The sequence below is a fragment of the Agelaius phoeniceus genome, chromosome 30 (genome assembly GCF_051311805.1).
Source record: "Agelaius phoeniceus isolate bAgePho1 chromosome 30, bAgePho1.hap1, whole genome shotgun sequence".
Taxonomy (NCBI): Eukaryota; Metazoa; Chordata; class Aves; order Passeriformes; family Icteridae; genus Agelaius; species Agelaius phoeniceus.
This window is the reverse complement of record NC_135294.1, coordinates 5,001,039-5,020,477: the sequence shown is the minus strand read 5'-3', so window position 1 is coordinate 5,020,477 and position 19,439 is coordinate 5,001,039. Positions and strand designations below refer to the sequence as shown.

General features: G+C 53.8%; 1 protein-coding gene across 1 annotated transcript; it reads left to right on the top strand.

Moving 5' to 3' along the window:
* Positions 1 to 3,660: 3,660 nt before the first annotated feature.
* Positions 3,661 to 19,203, top strand: SFRP1 (secreted frizzled related protein 1). Its single transcript, XM_054650615.2, has 3 exons — positions 3,661 to 4,333; positions 9,289 to 9,366; positions 15,258 to 19,203. The coding sequence occupies exons 1-3, from the start codon at positions 3,799 to 3,801 to the stop codon at positions 15,578 to 15,580; spliced, it is 936 nt and encodes a 311-aa protein (XP_054506590.1). The 5' UTR covers positions 3,661 to 3,798; the 3' UTR covers positions 15,581 to 19,203.
* Positions 19,204 to 19,439: the final 236 nt, after the last annotated feature.

Here is a 19,439-nt window from a genome sequence, read left to right as displayed (position 1 = left end):
ATTTATTGGTGCTAATTTAACACAAAAAAGGAGACATCAGCTGGAATTGTTGCATGCCTTGATCCTGGCTCTGCTGCTGGGGAGCTTTTGGTGAAGGTGTCTCCTGCAGCCCCAGGGGCACTGGGCACCTGGCTGAGGCATTGGACTGGGTCCCCACAGCTGCAGAACCTCCTTGTGCAGGAGGTTATCATGGGGGTTGCCCTTATCATGGGGTGAGGGAGTGCTCCTGGCTGCATCAGTGTTATTGGAGTCTTGGAGCAATCTGCTGAGAAAACTGGAAAACAAAATGGCAAAACCAACATCCTCCTCAGGGACTGACCCTGGCAGGTCTTGGTGGGCTGAGGGAGGTCTAACCTAAAGCAAATATTCCCTGGGGGTGTCCAGGAGCTGTCCTGCTGCAGGGGTGGCATGGTGGGCTCTCCATGTAGGGACATGGTAGGTGGGCTGCCTCTGCTGGTGCATCCCATCTGACAATGTGAGCTCTGAGACAGGGACTGCAGGGATCCCTGGCCCTGTCCCTGAGTTTGTCTCATCTCCCCCATCCCTGCTGCCTCTGTTGGGGCTGAGATGGGCCTAATGCAATGGTGGTGGGAAACTGGAGAAGAAATGCCAGGGCAGGCAAGGCCGTGACTCCTCCATGCCCTCAAGTGCAGGCGTAAAACAATGAGCCCTGGGCAACAGCGCTCCTTGCATGGGAGTCTTTGGGGGCTCCACTTTGCTGCTCATGCACGAAAGCCAGTCATTTGGCAAAAATCAGCTCAGTTAGCAGGCTTTGTTCATAAAGAGCCAGGGCCTGAATGGACTCAGGGCTAATATATTCTATTATCCCATCGGTGCCTGCCTGTTTCCCCAGGGCAGCATGCAGGGAAAGGCGCATTCCAGCAGCAGGTGGCCAGGGCAGAGTGTGCCCAGTGTGGGCAGGGAGGAGGGGACAGGTGGGACAACACCACTGCCAGCAGCACGGGGACGTGTCCCCTGCCACCTGCCCTGTCACCCCTGAGCACACAGGGCAGTGGACACGGAGCAGAGTGGGATGCTGAGCTGCAGATGAGGGCAGAGAGCCTGGTCCTGCACAGGCTGCTGGGATGAACAATGGAGCCAGAAATAGGCACGGTTAATTGGGCTGGGCTTTTCACAGGGCAGGAGAGGTCTTGGGACAGCCAGAATGGTCTGCGGTGCAAAGCGTCTCGTTATTCAAGGAGAAAATGTTAGCCCCTGTGGGAAAGGCAGCAATAAATGGCTATGACATTAGAGACAAGGCAGAGATTTAAGAAGCAGTGGGCTACATAATTATGAAGGGAAATGGCTGCACAGGCTTTACTCAGAAAAGTTCATGTGCAGTCTGGAAGAGGTCTGTTGGAAGAGCAGCCCTTCTTGGGCAGCTGCTTTCTCAGACGTCTAATATCATGTATTAAGCAATTTAGTGGCCTAGACTAGAGTTGGCGTTTTCATTTGGTTTAGTTTTTTTCCTCCTTCTCCCTGATTTCTTATATTTTTAAAATAAAAAATGGTTTGCCAGCAATTGTATTTGCTGCTCAATTGTATTTCAGTTTAAAATTTACTCTTGGTTTCCCATTCAGGCGTTGATGTCATGAATGTGGATGTCAGCCACAGAAGAGAGGAGGCAGCCAGCAAAGACCTTCCCTGAGCCAAGTTCAGGAACTGTCCAGACCATGCATGTGGTCAGATTTAGCAGCCAAGGCGTGCTGAACTGTGAGCTTCCCTGCTTGGATCAAGAGCTGTGAACTGTGGCAGGCTCAGCAGCTACTGTGCAGTGAAAGCCACTAATCAGTGTGGGATGCTCCAGGATACACGTCCCTGGGGTGGGCCTGACATCACATTTACCTGGTGCCACGTGCTAATTGCTGACCTGCAATAAGTGGAACCCTGACTCTAATTTTTAGTTGTTGCAGTGTTACTGCTGGTGCCTTTGGAGAGCTCTCCAGCTTTTGAACAAGAGTTTCCCAAGAGCTCACCTTGCCTGCCTGTGATATTCCCATTGCATCCATCCTGGATCACAGCACTGCCAAAGTCAAACACACCCAATTGCTGCTCTGCAAACAGAGAGGCCCTGAGACTTTCCCATGATCTTGCCATGGAAAATGAAGAGGAACTGGCACAGTTTGGTTCCCCAACCAGAGACTTGTGCCCATGGATCTAACACCTGGGTGCAAATCAGGATGCCTGAATTACACTTGTTTCCTGGGATGCAGCACTGTTTTCTAAATTCTCAAAACGAGATGTTTCAGAGTTTCTAAACTACTTTTGGTAAAAGCAGATTGTGTCAGGATTTCTCAAGGAATGAGAAGTCCATTTTGCAGCTGTTTCTTGGTACAAGCAGTGATCAGTGCTTTGCCATCATTTCCTGAGCCCGAGTAGCAGGAGAGAGCCTGCTCCATCCAAATGCCTCTTTTGCTCCGGGTCCCTCGTTTACCGCTAAATTCTTCACTTCATTAGTGCTGCTAACTGGCTGCTCTGTTCTGCTGGCCCTCAGGTGAAAGTGGCTCTTTCAGCCTTCAAGGCTGCAGAGCCTCTTCCATTTACCTCTCAATGAGGTGTAGTTCCTGTTTTAAGTGGCACAAGTTGTTCGAGCCGAAGGCAGCAGCAGGAAGGGGAGCTTTGGAGGATCCCAGAGGAGAGAGCTCAGTGCCCTGTAGGCACGCAGGGGTAGAGCTGCTCGATGGCCAGATGTGGTGCACAAGGATGAGACAGCTTCTCCTGCCTGGAATGCACCCCGGGACACCCTCCTGGCATCTGGGCAGCCCCACGGCCTCCATCCTCCTCCTCCTCCCGGCTGTGGAGGGCAGCGAGTCCTTGCAAGCCCCGAGGAGCACAGCAAGGTAAGGGTGGAGGAATGGGGAATGCAGCTCCTGCTCCTCCAGCACATCTGGAACAGGGCACCCTTTACACAACAGGGCCCCTTGCTCTCTCCTGATTTTTGTTTTGTTTGGTTGTTGATGTTTTTTTGGGTTTTTTTCTTCTTTGAATGTCATACTTTTGTTGGGATTTGTTCTGCACGGTCCAGTACAGGTTCACAGAAATATCTGCAACCTCGGAACAGCCGCTCAGGAGCGCCGGCACCCCCCAGAGCCGCCCCGGCTTCAGAGACCGGGAAGGGCTCCGGGGGGTTCGGGCCGCGCACCGGGGCTGCGGCAGAGCGGAGCTACGGGCGAACTCCGGCCCGGGGGGGTCTGGGTACCCCCGAGCTGCCCCGGCTGCACTCCGCCGGGCCGGGCCGGGCCGGGCCGAGCCGGGTGGGACGGGCCCTCAGCCACTGCAGGTGACGCCGGGCCGGGCCGAGCCGAGCCGGACCGGACCGAGCTGAGCTGAGCCGAGCCCAGCCGAACCGTGGAGCCGACCAGAGCCGGGCCGGGCCAGGCCGGGCCGAGCCGAGCCGGGCCGGGCCAAGCCGAGTCGGGCCGGGCCGAGCCGAGCCGGGCCGGGCTGTGGGGCCGTCGGGGCCGCGCTGGGCAGGGCGGGGCGGGGCGGGGCGGGATTGGCTCCTGCAGTCGCTGATTGACAGCGGCGGGCCAGCGCGCGGCGGGCGGCGCGGCGCTGATTGGCTGCCGCGGGCTCACAAACCCGCGGCGCGGCCGGAGCGCGGCCAGAGCGGGGCCGGGGCCGGGGTGGCGGGAGGGCGGCGGGGCTGTGAGGGGCTCGGCGGGGCTCGGCGGGCAGCGAGCTCGGGGCGGCGGAGGGGCCGCGAGGAGAGTCCCCGGGGGCGGCCGCCGGCAGCTGGGCGCCCGGCGGGGAGCGGCGTGCGGTGCTGTCGGTGGCCACCGTCGGCGGGTGGCGGCGATGGGCAGCGTGAGGGGGCCCGGTGGGGCCGCCCTGCGTGCGGTGCTGTCGGTGGCCGCCGGGCTGCTGGCCTGCGGCGTGGCCAGCGAGTACGACTATGTCAGCTACCAGTCAGACCTGGGCCCTTACCCTGGCGGGCGCTTCTACGCCAAACCCCACCAGTGCGTGGCCATCCCCGCCGACCTGCGGCTGTGCCACAGCGTGGGCTACGACAAGATGGTGCTGCCCAACCTGCTGGACCACGAGACCATGGCCGAGGTGAAGCACCAGGCGAGCAGCTGGGTGCCGCTGCTCAACAAGAATTGCCATATGGGTACCCAGGTCTTCCTCTGCTCCCTCTTTGCCCCCGTCTGCCTGGACCGGCCGGTCTACCCCTGCCGCTGGCTCTGCGAGGCCGTGCGTGACTCCTGTGAGCCTGTCATGCAGTTCTTTGGCTTCTTCTGGCCAGAGATGCTCAAGTGTGACCAGTTTCCCCAGGATGACGTCTGCATTGCTATGACAGCTCCCAATGCCACCGAGGTCTCCAGGCCCAAAGGTAAGGCATGGCTCGTGCTGCAGCCTTGCTCCTGGCGCTCCTCTCTGAGCTGGCAGGGCAGGTGTTAGCCCAGGAGGGCCCCCACGGGACTGAAGGGGTTCTTGTGGTAGGAGGAGGCTCACCTGAACTCTTCTTCTTGCCAGCAGCCCTCCTCTAGCCCCTGAGCACTCTCTGTGCCCTCCTGTCCCAAAGGAAGTGGGATGCCCTGCCAGCTCCTCATCCCTATCCCAGAGCCTTGGGAGAGGCTCTTTGGAACGTGGTGGGGTTGTGCCTGTTCTGATGCCTGCACAGGCACTGGGGCTGGGCTCCAGCCCTGATGGAGCAAGGTGTGACCCTCCATCCCCAGATACTGCACGGTCCTGGCTCTGCTCCCGAGCCAGGCTCCTGCAGGGCTGCTCTGGGCAGCAGGAGGATGTGTGGTGTCCACAGCAGAAAGTGTTGGCTGACTGGAGCCAACAGTGACAGCAGTCCTGGCTGTCCCTGTGTCCACTGCAGTCCTAGGGCAAGAGGCTGGGCATGCATGGAGATCCAGCCCTGCCCTCGGGTGGGCTGTGGGCTGGAGAGGGAGCAAGGACCTGCCCAGAAACGGCTGGGGAAAGTGAACGTGGTTCGTGTTTGTTTCCGTTGCGTGCAGCACGTTTCTGTGGTGCCAGACTGGCTTGTTCAAGTTGCAGTGAGTCTGGCTTGTTGCTGGAAACTTGAAAATAAATAAATATCCCGGTGTCACTTGGGTGTTTGCTATTGGAGCGCTGTGAAAGGCTGGCAGGAGGAATGTTTGTCGAGGGAGATGGCAGAGGGCTCTAAGAGAGTGCAGTGCTTAAGGGAATTGAAGGGAATTGTCACTCCTGATCCCACGGGGGCATAGTGCCGGTGCTCGGGAGGAGCTCAGCACAAGCAGGGAGGGGGCTCAGTGCTTTCCGTGGCTTCTGTGTTGTGTCAGAGCTCGCCTGCCCTTTGCAGTCACCTGTACAGATAAAAGCTGTGCGTGGTGCTCGACTGGGAGAAGTAACCCAGCCGACGGGGGGCTGTGCAGTGTCATCATGCCCCTCTTGGAAGGACTCGACTTCAGAGAGCCCCTCTGGTAGAGGACAGGAGAGGAGTGCACCCTGCAGCAGAGGGGTGACACCCTCAGGAGTGTCCAGCAGCTGTGGAGGGCAGTGCAGAGCAGTGCCACGGGGACTGTGGCCTGGCAGGCACGGGGGACACCCAGAGGAGCTGTGTGCAGGAGCCCCTGTCCCATCTCAGTGACATCCAGAGGCAGGTGCAATGTGAAGTTTGTTCCAGTGCCAGGGGGGAGCTGGGGGCCTGAGCTCCTTGCCAGGGACCAGCCTCTCCCCACAGTGATGGCAGCACAGCCATACTGGCTTCCTTGTCATGGCTTGCCCTTCCTGCTGGGAAACCTCCTTGTTTTCCAGGAATGCTCTAAATTAATATTTCTTATGTGAACCTGGACCCTTGGTCACGACCACAGCCGTGTTCTGTGTTGCAGGTACAAAGGTTGCTTTTATTTCCCCAGGGACTTGCAGCCAAGCATGCTCCTGGGACAGCTGGGTGTGAGCAGCCCCTTCCTGGGTCTGAAAGAGAGACTGAGCTGTGTGCAGGTCATTCATTTTACAGACATTAATGAGCCAAGGCTTGGGAGCAGTCTCCTAAAGGAGCAGCATCTGCCAGGTTTTCCACTGAGTAGTTTAATGACTTTTGTCTTCACCTTTTGGGCCTGTCTTGAAGGCAGCAGTGGGGTGGGACACTGCTGCTTTCTTGTGGTGCCTCAAACAGTTTGGAGTGGAAAAAAAAAAGCAAACTCCAAGTGAATTGCAACCACTGGTGTGATGTGAGCCAGCACTGCTGGATGTCCTGCAGGCCACAGAAGCTCTCTTAGTGGCCCATAAGGCACCCATTGCTTCAGCTCTGGTACTGCCACCTCCTGCAGATGTCAAGTGACATCCTGGGTGACCTGCAGCTCAGTCCTGCCACCTCCTGCAGATGTCATGTCATCCTGGGTGACCTGCAGCTCAGTCCTGCCACCTCCTGCAGATGTCATGTCATCCTGGGTGACCTGCAGCTCAGTCCTTGTCCCTGTGCTGCTGGGTACTTGTCTGCCTGGGTTCTGCTATGTGCACCCTGTCCATGGTTTGTCTGTGTTTTCTGTCAGCACCAACTCCTGGAGTCCCTTTGCTCTTGGGCACAGGGGTGTTTCCTGTTGATTCAAAGAGAGTCAGAACCAAGCAGTGTCCCCCCTTTTCTCTTGGTACTAATAAGAACAAACCCTTTCAGTATTTTCCCCCATTAACACCTTGAAATTGGAATTTGTTTCTGCCTCTCAAAGAGCTGACCTGCTGAATTCCTTTCTCCTTAAGCACAGGCAGTAAAGCCTGCAGGCCCACAGGATGCATCAGGGGAGTTGCAGATTAATACAGCATTACACATTCCTTCTCTTGCCCCTGGAGTAAGCTGGCTCTGCAGCCAGGCATTGGAAAATGGTCAGCAGGGAACAAGTGAGCTGGAGGCAGCTGAGATTGTGCTTGGAGTGTGCAGATGGGCCCCAGCCGAGCTGCAGTGGGCCCCGAGGGTGGGCTGGGATGTCTGCTCCAGTGCCTCAGGAGGGATGGGAGGGCTTGCAGCTCTGGGGTGGCTGTGGCTCCACAGAACAGCAGCTTTCCTGAAGCACAGAGCTGGGCAGGAGCTGGCTGGGCCCCAGCATTTGTGTTCCTGACTCTGGTGTGATGTGCTGATCCAGAGCAGAGGACAATTTTTCTTCCCATTGCCAGTAGTCCTGTTGTGCTGTGAAAGGGCTGCAGGAGGCAGGAGTGGAGGATGAGTTGATTTAGATTGGATATAAGGAGGAAGTTTTTTGCAATGAGGGTTGTAAAATGCTGGCAAAGACACCCTAGAAACAGGGTGGGTGCCCCATCCTTGGAAACATTCATGGTCAAGGACTCTGAGCAGCCTGATCAAGGTTGTTGATTAGGGCAGGGGGATTGTGCATAAGTGAAGCTGCTGCCTGTGGAAGGGGCTGTCCAGGGGTCCCAGGTCCAGCCCACAGGATGGCTGGTGGCTCCTGGTGCAGCAGGGCAGGGGTCTCTGCCACCTTGGGTGTGCTACAGCCTGTTCAGGGGCTGCTGGAGCAGAGCTAGAACAAAGCCTGTATTTGCACCAGGGAACAATGAGTCTTATTTTCCATTTTTGTTTGCTTTTTTTCCTATTTTAATTGGTTGCCTGGAAAGCTCAGAGAGTGGATGCAGTGGTGGCTTTCATGTTTGTCTGAGGCTGGTGTAGGCTTTGCCAGCCTCACGTGCTCTTGGGCTGCTGAGGCAGATGGAAGTGCTTGGCATGGCAGGGTCCCCAGCTTGTTCCCCAGCACGGTGATGAACTCATGGCTCTGCAGCAGATGGGCTGGGCCTGTGTCACCTCCCTGTGAGCACCCTCTCTCCCTTGTCATGAGCACACTCAATGTGCAGCCTGGAAAGGAATATTCTGACTGTGGGTATCATCATATCTCCAAAGGCTGGCTCCTGCCTGTGTCACCCTGAGATGCTGATAGTGGCACTTGCATGTCAGGGTTCTGGAAGAAGGGGTTCCCCAGGGGATGGGCAGCTCTCAGAGGTACAGAGAGTGTGGATGTTGGTGCTGTGAAGGCTGACTCGTGACTTGCACATAGGAGTGAGCAGAAGGCCGTTGCTCTGCATGTGTGATTAATAAAGCCATGGTGCACGTCCCCAGGAATCAGCATTTGGCACAGAAGAGATTTGGGGGTGGTGACAGGGAAAGAACAAGCCACAGAAAACAAAAGTCTGGCCTGAATCCCCGTGGGGCATCTGAGGAGACACAACAGCACGGTCATGGCTGTGCCTGCCTGGCTCTGCACCCCTCTTTCTGAGACACCTCTCTGCTTTTCAGGCCAGCAATGCTGTGGGTTTGCTGGCCTGGCTGAGGGCTGGAAGGCCATGAGTGCTCTGTTTACTGGCAGATGTTTTGCTGCAGTGTTGTCCCTGAGAATAACTCCCTTGTGTGGGAAGAGCCCTCCGTCCTGCTGGACCAGGAACAAGCAGCATCTCCCAGCTCAATAAATTAATCTGCCAGTAGCTCAAATCTATGTCTGTGCTGCTGGGTGGTCTGCCCCAACTGCAGATGAGGACTTGGAAACAGATTCTTATTCTTTGGGTGAAGTGAGATTTCCTCCCAGGACAGATCCCAGTGAAATCCCCTGGGCTGGCATTTCCCAAGGGGCAGTTGTTGACCACTGCCAGCAACTGCCAAGCAGAGGTGGCTCTGCTCTGCTGGAGCCACGGGGCTGCCCTGGGCTCAAAACAAAAGAGAGGATGATCGCCCTTGGTGGTGGCAGCATCCACAAGAGCTGTGCTGGTCCAGCCCCAGCCAGTGCTGCTCTGGGACAGGGTGAGGGTCTGCCTGGGCAGTCTGTGCCATGGTCCCCAGTAGTGAGGGGAGCGCTGGACTGGGCTGTGCCAGTCCTGAACCCCTTGCCTGGCACCACCTTGGCACACTTGAGGCATCTCTGGGCAGCATCCTGCTGCTGTGCTGGGGTTGGGGCACTGTGTGCCTGCCTTGGCATGCAGTGGGGAGGGAATGTCAGAGGCCATGGGCCATGCCCCTTGGCAAGCTCTCCCCTCAGCTGAGTGCCTGGCCCTGAGAACTCCTTTCTTTGCCAGTGCTGTCCTTCTGCTCTTAGCAGCTGCCTGTGCCTGCCCTTGGGGCCACTGACAGCATTGGAGTGGGGCTGGCACAGGCTGCCTGTGGCCAGGGCTGCCCTGTAAGCCAGTGCATGGCTCCTTACACCCAGCAGGGTGTTGGCCCACACTTCTGGGAGCTGGGAGCCCGTGGGCATGGATCCCCCTCGAGGGTGACAGTGTGACAGCATGGCCAGTCTGGCTCCGTGGTGCTGCTTCTGCTGGCTTCCTGCCACCTCTCAATTGTCTTCACTTCTTTTCTCTTGCCAGGAACGACCGTGTGTCCCCCTTGTGACAATGAGATGAAGTCAGAGGCCATCGTGGAGCACCTGTGTGCCAGCGAGTTTGGTAAGAAGGAGCACCCTGGGCACTCCCAGCTGGTCATGGACAGCATGACTCCTGTGTGGCTGGGCTGCAGCTGCCACATTTCCCTGCCCACCCTGGTGCTGTGTGTCCTGCAGTGTGTCCCCAAGGCACGTGTGCCTCTAGATGTCACTGTGGGTATGCAGAGGTGGACGTTGTTAAAAAATGCAAAACTGCTCCGAGGCTTTGTCCTAAATGAGTGAGTGAGTGAGACAATCAGTGGTAAACTGAACTTCGTTTAGAAAAAAAGATTATCACGAGGAAATATATTGGCTTTCTCAGATCAAACCCAGAATTAACTGCTTTTGACATCCTTGCTGGTGTATGTAACCTTCCTGGAAGATTATTAAAGGCATATTGAACAAGGTGTGCATTCCTGGGGGATTAGCACTTGAATGTGCCCTGTACCAGAGCGTGCTTATGCAAACCCAAACCTGCTCTGCATGCTGGTGTGCTACCCTCTCTGCTGGAAATGAATTCTCAACTGTCCTGCAGATTTGGTATGCCAGAAGTCTTAAGTTCAGCACAGACTTTTTCTAACAGGGAAAAGCACCAACAGGAACACCCATGTAATAGTTCCCCAGGAATGTGCATACTTCTGGCTTGGCTGGGGAATGGAAGCAGACATTCAGTGCTTGGCCTGGCTGGGGAGTGGGAGGTGCTGAGTGCTCAGAGCTCAGTTCTGGGCAGGCCATGGGAGCTGAATCAGAGCTGCCCCTGGCCTCACTGCACCTACAGGGAGGGAGAAACAGCCTCTGGGACCAGGGGCTCCCTGCCTGGGCCTGCAGAGGTGCAGAGGCACTGCCCCAGTCCAGGGCCTGGGGCACCTTAGTCCCAGAGGAGGAGAGAGGGGCACTGGCCAGTGGCAGCAGGGATGTGGTGCTGGGGTCACTGCAGTACCTGTCCCCTCACCAGAGGGGAGCCAGGGGGGTGTCCTTCCTGCTGGGAAGGGAAATACAAACTTAACTGCATGCTTGTCATCAGCTGCTGCTGCTAAATATCCTCCTGTGCTCTGGGACAGTTGGACAGCAGGGAGCAGAGGCCAAACCAGAGGAATTCCCTGCCTCAGCAGAGCAGCTCGGGTCAGTGACTTGCCCACAGTGTTAAGTTGTTACTGGGAAAGGCAGTGGGGACACTGTCCAAAGGATGGAATTATTTCCTGGCAGATGTGGCCAGCTGGGGAGCAGGAACACGGGGTAGGATGGTCCTACCTGTGCCCTGTGAGGGAAGGGAAGGCAATGCAGGGGTGAGGAGGATGTCTCAGAGGAGGGAGAGGCTGGTGGAGGAGGCATCATCTTCAGGAAGTTTTCCCAAAGCACAGTGTATGGCCCTTGGCTCTTTGTTTAGTCTTGGGGGTTACTGTCAAGGGGTGATTTCTGAGGAAAGCTGTTTATCTGGCACTATTAGAAACTCCCAAACCTTCACACTGAGGTTTCTCATGCACGTCCACCAAGGTAAACACTGGCAGCTGACAGGTTACAGATCCTCATCACAGCCAGACATGTACAATAAATGTTTAAACTAACATGTGCTGCATGGGGCAGCTGTTGGTAGGTCTTGCACTGATTCCTGCTGTTACTGCAGATTTTCTCTTACATCTCAGCAGCTTGGTACAGAAAAGAGGTGAGAAGCACTCTGCCCACCAGAGATGTGTGGCTGTGCCAGTTAGGAAGAGCCTCTGTAGCCTAGAGCACAGAGCCAAGAGGGGATAACACCGAGGGGGATGAAGGAGGAGGCTGACCAGGGGTGCAAATAGTTTGTGTCAGGCTCTGTTGTTCCCAGCAGTGCAGGAACAGAGCTGCAGTGAGCTGTGAACACAAACTGCAAAGACAAGGCAGGAAAGGATCATGGACAAGGTGCTGGGGGTCAGAGGGGTGCCAGGAGACCTCCAGCCTCGTGGTGCAGCACAATTCTGGGCTCACCTTTGAGCAAGGATCAGTGTGGACTCTGGGATGCTGCTTTGAGGCAGCTGGGCTGCTCCTCTGAGAACAAAACAGCTTTGGGGTGGATGTCAGTGAGGGGTGCCAGAGCACAGAGCAGCACAGGGGCTGGCTCAGGCTCATGGGGTGACTGCAGGGTAGATCTCAGTGGTGCTGGTGTGCTGAGGCAGCACTGGAAGCAAGAGGAAGCAGGAGATGGGGCTCCAGAGCCCCCACAGCCACCTCCCCCAGCTGCCCTGGGCTGCAGCCAGCGCTTGTTTCTTACTCCAGGAGTTCATTCCACGCTCTGTTTCTCTTAGTGATTTTATTTATTGTTTCTGCCCTTTCTCTGGGGTCTGAGGGGATCCTGCTGAACGGGCTCTGTGGCACTGGGGACTGCAGAACAATCAATACATGCTGTTTATTTTTGCTCTCTGACTGGCAGGTCCTTGCCTGCAGCCTTCTCCTGTTACAGCCCTAATGTGTCTTCTGGCAGGTTTCTTCCTTCTCAGTGATTTCTAAAGGAAGGAAAAACGAGGCTGAAGGAACAGTGGAGCTTTCCCTTCTCTCACATTCCCTTTCCTGCACATGAGGTGCTGGAGTGGGGCCCCAGCAGAGACAGCATCCTGGTTATGTGCTGAAAAAGAGGGGTGAGGAGCAGGAATGGTGCATGGTGGTGGTTTGAGAACAGGGCTCAGGGGTTCTGCTCTCAGCTGGTGACTACCCTGCTACAGTGCTGTCCTTGGAGAAGGTTGTGCTGGAACTGTGGATGTCCCATGAAACTAAATGCTAAGAAGGGCTTGTGGGTGGGATGTTGATCCTGCAGCCCTCTTGGGCTCCTGGTGCTGCCACCAGTGCCACAGCTGATGCTGCAGCAGCCTGTGGTCACAGTGCAGCTGCTGGCCTGGAAAGGTGGCACATCTGCAGTGGAGACCTCTCCTAGGGTCAGCTCCTGCCTGGCAGCCACAGCTGAAGATGAAATCTGACTGAGCAAGCCTGTCCTGGGATCTCAGAGTGATCCTGGCCCTTCTCCCACTTGCTGCTGAGACACATTTGGTGTGGCATGGGGGCAGTGGGAGGGCCAGGGCTCCCAGTGAGGAAGCTTTGACAGCTCAGCTGGGGCCTGGAGCCAGCACTCAAAGCATCCTGCTCCAGCCTTTTGCCTGGCAAAAAGGGCAGGGGGGACACCAGGAGAGCTGCTGCAGCACCAGGCCCCCCCTAAATGTTCTAGGAAAGCCCAGAAGTGTGAGGCTGCCTCCCACTGCATGGGGCTGAGCTCTTGGAGTGGGATGAGCCCTGGAATGAGGGCACCCTCAGGCACCCCTTCTCTGGTGTTTGCCAGAGCTGTGTGTCTGGGCTGCCACTGTGGAACCCAGCTCCCACACCCGGGAATCTCACCTGGAATGTGAGCTGGAACTTAGGAAATGTGGCCCAATTAAGTGAGCGAGGGAAATTTGGGGAGGCAGAGAGAGGAATGAGGGCTGAGCAGAGATCACTGTGCCTGTGTGACTGCTCAGCCTGCAGCACCAAAGGCAGGGCAAGCTTGGTGCTCCATGTGCTTACCTGGGCAGCACTGCAGGCTCTTGCTGCTTACAAGGACATTGCTGCTGGGAAGAACAGAGCCTGCCACAAACTATTTGCACCCCTGGGCAGCCTCCTCCTTCACCCCCCTTGGCCTTATCCCATCTTGGCTCTGTGTGCTGCTCTGCACGAGCAAGGTTTGGATGAGGTTTTGGTTTACATCTGGATTTATGGTTCCCCTGGGCAGCTCCCATGAACCTGCATTGCTGGCTCACAAACTGCTGTGTGCAGGGAAGGGAGCAGCTGTGAGCTCCCACAGCCCAGGATCACCAGACCTTCTTTGTCTTCCATGCTGTGTGATACTTGGACTAGATCAGCTCCTCCACTAGCTGGCAGATCCTTTTCTTCCTTTAGCAAAAAAGATCAAATTTTGCAGTCATCTCAGCAAAGCAAAAAAGCCATTTTGCAAAAATCTCTTATTGTGCTGTAATTGTTTTATTTATTATTGTTGTAATGGTGTTTTACACCCCTCCCTGTTTTATCCCTCCTGCCCTGGGCACCTCTGTGCTCAGTGCAAGGGCTCCAGTCAGCATGAATAAAGGAAATGAGGCTGACATTGAGGGGTGTTGCTGCTACTGCTGCCCAGTTGATGTCATGGAGCTTAGAGCTGCTTGAAAACTCCTTGCTTCATTTTCCAGATCTCTTGCAAACTGATCTGGTTCAGCATCTTTAGCTCCTTAAGACTGGAGTTCCTTTAGCTCCTGAATTTGGAAAACAGATGGAATGAAGATTTCACTTGGGTTTCCAGTCCTAGATTACTTTCTTGTACAATAGCAGTGTAACATGACAAGGATCTTGGCAAACCTAAGGGATCTTTCTGGCACAGGGGCAGACAAACACCATTGCTGCTGTTGTCAGGGTGGTGACACTGAGCCTCTGCTGCCTGCTCAGGGTTGTCATTGTGCTGTCCTGCTGCCAGCTGTGTCTGGAGCAGTGAGCAGTGCTCCTGTCCAGGAAGCAACACATGTTCACTGCTGAGTGTTCCAGCAGAGCAGGGCTTCAAGGAATGATGCTGTGAGGAGCCATCTCCCTGCCAGAGCCAGAGCTTCTTGTGGACTGCCTGCAACTGCCCTGAGACTCTAATGAGAAGGGACAGCAGCCAACCAATCACCTCTCTGAGCACTGGTTATCTGCAGCTCTGAAGTAAACTCCCAAATGATGAAAATATGTTAGCAATTTTGGTCCATATGTGCTTTTCCCCAAAAACGAGGCAGAGCCAAATGGCACTGAAATGATGTTTTAATGTACAACACATTTTCATCATTTTTCCCATGTATGCAAAATTCCTCTTCATGGTCATGGCAAAAAACCTTTTTTTTCTTTTTTTTTTGGGGTGGGGGGTATTGTGATTAACTCAGGAAAATGCTGAACCCAAAGAGGGGAGAGTATTTTCCATGGCAGCTGTGTCAGACCAACTTCCCTTCTCCCAGGGAAGGTGCAGGCACATGACTGCATGCTGGGATCTCCACAGCTCTGATCCAGGGACGTTCAGTGCTTGAAAATTTGTTTCACAGGCACCTGAGGGCCGGTGTGACTGCAAACAAACGCTTGAGAAGCCAAATTGACCTTTTAAATGATCCTTTCAAGAGTCTCTCCATGCCTCTAGAGCAGGGAAGTCACCTAATTTACTCAGTTAACATTTGTGCTTGGCAGCTGAACAAGTCCCCTCTCAAATGGGAAGTGCTGGGTGCTTTGCTTCAGGAAGGGGAACAAAGATTTCAGTGTTTTACCTTGGTGCTCTCCTGGGCATGGGGCAGCTCCCCTGTGGAATTTGCAGGCAATCCTGACAAGGGAAGAGATGAGAATCTTGACTCCATGTTTCAGAAGGCTGATTTATTATTTTATGATATATATTATATTAAAAGAAAATGATATATTAAAACTATACTAAAGAGCAGAAGAAAGGATTTCATCAGAAGTCTAGCAAGGAAGGGCAAGAATGGAATGAAAATGAAATCTTGTGAGTGCTCACAGCCTCGACACAGGTGGCTGACATTGGTCATCAAGTAAAAACAATTTCACATGCTGGGTAAAAAGTTCTCCAAATCACATTCCAAAGCAGCAAAACATGGAAAAGCTGCAGCTTCTCAGGAGAAAAGATCCTAAGGAAAGGATTTTTCATCAAAGGTGTCTGTGACACTCCCCACCAGGTGCAAGGCTGTGGGTGTCACACTGGGCCAAGTCATGGCCAGGGTGGAGAATTCAGGAGCAGAGCAGGGAGAAGGGGAATGCAGGAGTGGAGCAGCAGGGCACTGTGTGTCTGCACAGGGACAGGGACAGGGACGTTGTTGCCTCAGCCTCACGGAGCAGAGGGGGCAGCAGCAGTGAAGGCTGCTTAGGAGTTTTGGTTTTCCCCTCTCCCATCTTGTTTTGCAGCTCTTAAGATGACCATAAAGGAAGTGAAGAAGGAGAATGGGGACAAGATGATCATTCCACGGAAGAGGAAGGCACTGAAGCTGGGGCCCATCCGGAAGAAGAACCTGAAGAAGCTGGTGCTGTTCCTAAAGAACGGGGCAGACTGTCCCTGCCACCAGCTGGACAACCTCAGCCACTACTTCCTCATCATGGGCCGCCAGGTGAAGACCCAGTACCTGTTGACAGCCATCTACAAGTGGGACAAGAAGAACAAAGAGTTCAAGAAGTTCATGAAGAAGATGAAATCGCCCGACTGCCCCACGTTCCCGTCCGTGTTCAAGTGATGCTCTGGCTGGTGGGAGGGAGGGAGAGCCGCTCCCTGGACCTGCTCAGGAGGGCACAGCGGCTCCATCTCGCTGCTCTGCAGCAGGGATGCTGGAGCCCAGCCCTCCTGCTCCTCCATCCTGCTCCTCACAGCTCCCTCAGCCCTCCCAAGCCTTGGCCTGATGGCCTGGGCACGTGCTCCAAGCAGTGGCTGAGGTCACACAAGATTTATGTCTGCATTGTCTAAAGACCTGTTATTGTACAGATATTGAAATAGCAGCTGTCAGGTAAAGAGGGCAAGCAGAGGGCTGGGAGGTGATGCTCAGAGCTTGCATGCTTGCAGAAAGGACCCTTGTGGACCACATCACTCCTGTCTTCATGGCTGCAGGACTGCCCTGAATTCCTGTAGGAACCAGAGCTGGCTGATTAGACAGAGATCCTATCTTCATGATCAAAGTTAATAAATGAGTAGTGGAGAACCCATTACAACCTCTGATAAGAATTCCTAATAGCTAATTGCCCTCACTGTAAAAATATCCCATTATAGTCTTAACCTGCTTAGTTTAAGCCTTGACCCTGGTTCCTTGTGGTGCCTTGTTGGGCTGGAGCCCTCCCTTACCAGCATCTCTTGTGATGTCTCCCTGGGTGCCTGCCCTGGCATCTGCTGTGCCAGCTGAGCCCCTGTGCTGCACCCAGGCAGCCTCTGAGCCTCCTCACTGTGTGCAGTGTGTTGGTGCACTGGCATGGGGAGCAGGGGCAGAGGGGGTTCTCTGCCTCCACCTGTGCCTTTGGCCTTGAGCAGGCCCCCGTCTCAGCAGTGTCCAGCTGAGATAGATCCCTTCCTGGGCTGAGATTGAGATCCCTTCCTGGCTGAGATCCCCTAGCTGGGCTGAGATTCCCTTCCTGGGCTGAGATTGAGATCCCTTCCTGGGCTGAGATTCCCTTCCTGGGCTGAGATCCCCTCCTGGGCTGAGATTCCCTTGCTGGGCTGAGATCCCTTGCTGGGCTGAGATCCCTTGCTGGGCTGAGATTGAGATCCCTTTCTGGGCTGAGATCCCCTCCTGGGCTGAGATTCCCTTGCTGGGCTGAGATTCCCTTCCTGGGCTGAGATTGAGATCCCTTCCTGGGCTGAGATTCCCTTCCTGGGCTGAGATTGAGATCCCTTCCTGGGCTGAGATCCCTTCCTGGCTGTGGCAGTTCCCTGCCCAGCTGGCTGAGCTGCTGGAGCCCAGACCTGTCACTCCATTTTAAGCCCAAGCAAAGGTTCAGTTGCTGGCCTGCCTGGGGCTTTGGCTGGGGGGAGCTCATGGCCAGCCCCTCCAGCTTGTGACACTCCCTCACTTTAGCAGGGATGTTTTTATAGCTCCTTTAGGCTGCTGGCAAAGTACCAGAGAGCAGAAGGCCAAGGACTTTTCCCTGTGGAGCACTGCAGGGAATGGATCATCTCTGTCTTCCCCTCTTTGCTGTGGGACCCATCAGTCTGGGGTTTTGTCTGTTTGATCTATGACAACTTGGCTCTCTATCATTATGTCTTTTTTGCCCTAATTGAAATGTCATGTTTGTATGATTTCAAATAGTTTATGAAAGACAAAGAATATCTTACCCAAATGATTACATTTATCGACCAAGCTGAAATTCATTATTCTGTTAATTGGACTAGTTCTCTTTTTCAGACCCATACCACTCTGTATTCATTATCCTTCCTCCTTCCATTTAGTATTCTCATCCATCACCAATACTCTAAGAGAATGAATATCTGATGTCTGAGATAATCCTGTTGTATCACAGTTAAGTGAAATAACAAATCCTCATTTTTGAGGTTTGAACCAAACCCCCTCAAAACTGGTAAATTAATTATTCCTTAGCTTGGGAGTGGTGTATTTCCCACATGGGGACAGAGCCATGGACTTGGTTGTAGAAGAATTCCATTAACAAGCCAAGTACTCTGAGGAATGATGTTTCACAGCTAACAGAGATGGATTTAGGATGTGAACTTTGTAGAGTCCCTTAGGTTGTCTTAGACCACCATTTGTAGTAGTGTTGTTTCTTTATTGCAAAATTAATCATTGTAGATAATGTGCTTTATTAGTGAAGTAAAGAAATAAATAAACCATGGGCTTTAACATCACAGATTGATGAGGTGAAATGATGGAGAGGGCTGACAAATCCAGCCACGTGGGGAATGGAGTCAGGATGTGATGAGTTGAAGGTGTGGTTCTCTGTGAGTGCCCACAGTGCCCCTAAAAGCCCCACTGGGATGGGGCAGGGACCCTCTGTCCCCTCTGCCTCACCCTCCTGAGCACAGCACAGGGCTGCCTGTGGCAGAGAGAACACTGCTGCTGAAATTGCCAAATTCATCCATTAAATAGAATTCCCCCAAGCTCCCTTTTTATAGATGCTGTTTCCTAACCCTTTTGGGGCTGGCTGTGGGAGCCTGGCCTGGAGGCTGTGCAGGGAAGTGCTGGAGTCTCCATCCCTGGCATGATTCAAGAAATGACTGGATGTGGCACGTTGGTTTAGCTGACATGGTGCTGTTCAGCCAAGGCTTGGACTCGATGATCTTGGAGGTCTTTTCCAGCCTCATTGATCCCATGGTTCTGTGATGCCATGCAGCAGCTGGAGCAGGGGGAGCAGGTGCCCTTCCTGGGAAGCTCCTGCTGCTTCAGCCAGCCCTGGCTGCAGCTCTCAGGTGCTTTTTAATCAAAGTGATTTTTTTACCCAACTCAGAATGTGCTGCAGCCCCAGCTGGGTTTTTAGTGCAGGGAAGGTTTAAGAGCTTGGGGTAAGCAACAATTCTTCCTGCAATGCCCTTGGAGGCACCTGAGACATCAGCTGCAGAGGTGTTGCCACCACAAGACCAGGTAAGGTCAGTGCTTGGGATCTCCTTTTCCCAGCTCAGAAGCAGTCTGAGAGCTGCCTTGGGGCAGTCAGGGCTGAATCTGCCTCTGCTTTGTGTGTACCTGCATTTCCACTGCTGCTTCATCTGTGGTCATTCAACAAAGTGAGAGCATCAGGTCACTTTGGAGAGGTGCAGGAAGCCAGGCAGTGTTTGCTGGAAATCTGCAGAATCTGTTCCTTTACTGCCTTCTTGTAACTGGCAACTCCTGAAGTAATTTTTGGTCATGTAAAAAATGAGACTTGCAGTCAAAATGCTGCATGTGGGTGCCTTTGCTGTCTTTAGATTTCCTATATTGCTCCCCAGCAAGAAAAGTTTATTAAAACCTGAAGTGGGCTAAGTATAAACTATGAAGAAAGTGCCCAAGATCCTGGATTGTGCTTGTGTGGAGTCATGTGGAGCAAACAGATGTTTACTGAAATGAGAAAGCACAAAATCTCCTTAAATCAGGCACCATGTGTCTGGCACAGTGTTCCCAGACAGAGAGATGGGTGTTTGTGCAGTTCATGGATACACTTTGCATTTTAAAATGTCAGATTGTTCTAATGAGTCTGGTTTAAGTTACAAGCATGTGTAAAAGTGCTCAGTCATACTTTGTGCTGGGGGACACCCTCAGTTTTGCCCTGCTGTGGGTGTCTGTGGGACACTGATGTGCCACCTCTGGGACACTCAGGCTTGCTACAGCCTGGGCTTGTCTGAAGTATGAACCTGAAACCCTAAAATAAAATATCATCCTTTTGTGACTCACTTTATCCTCCCAATAATGTTTATCTTCTTTGCTCCAGCTTTCCTTCTGTAGACTTCCACCTGTCTGGCCTCCAGTTTGGAGTTCAATTACAAACTGAATGCAGTTTTCTTTCATGCTATACAAAAATTCATCTTCCATCCCTCAATAGATTATTATATTATTTTTTATATTGCTGGCAGGCTGTGTTCTGCTTTGACTGCTGCTGGGAAGAACACCTGAGCAGCTTGGGGGGTGT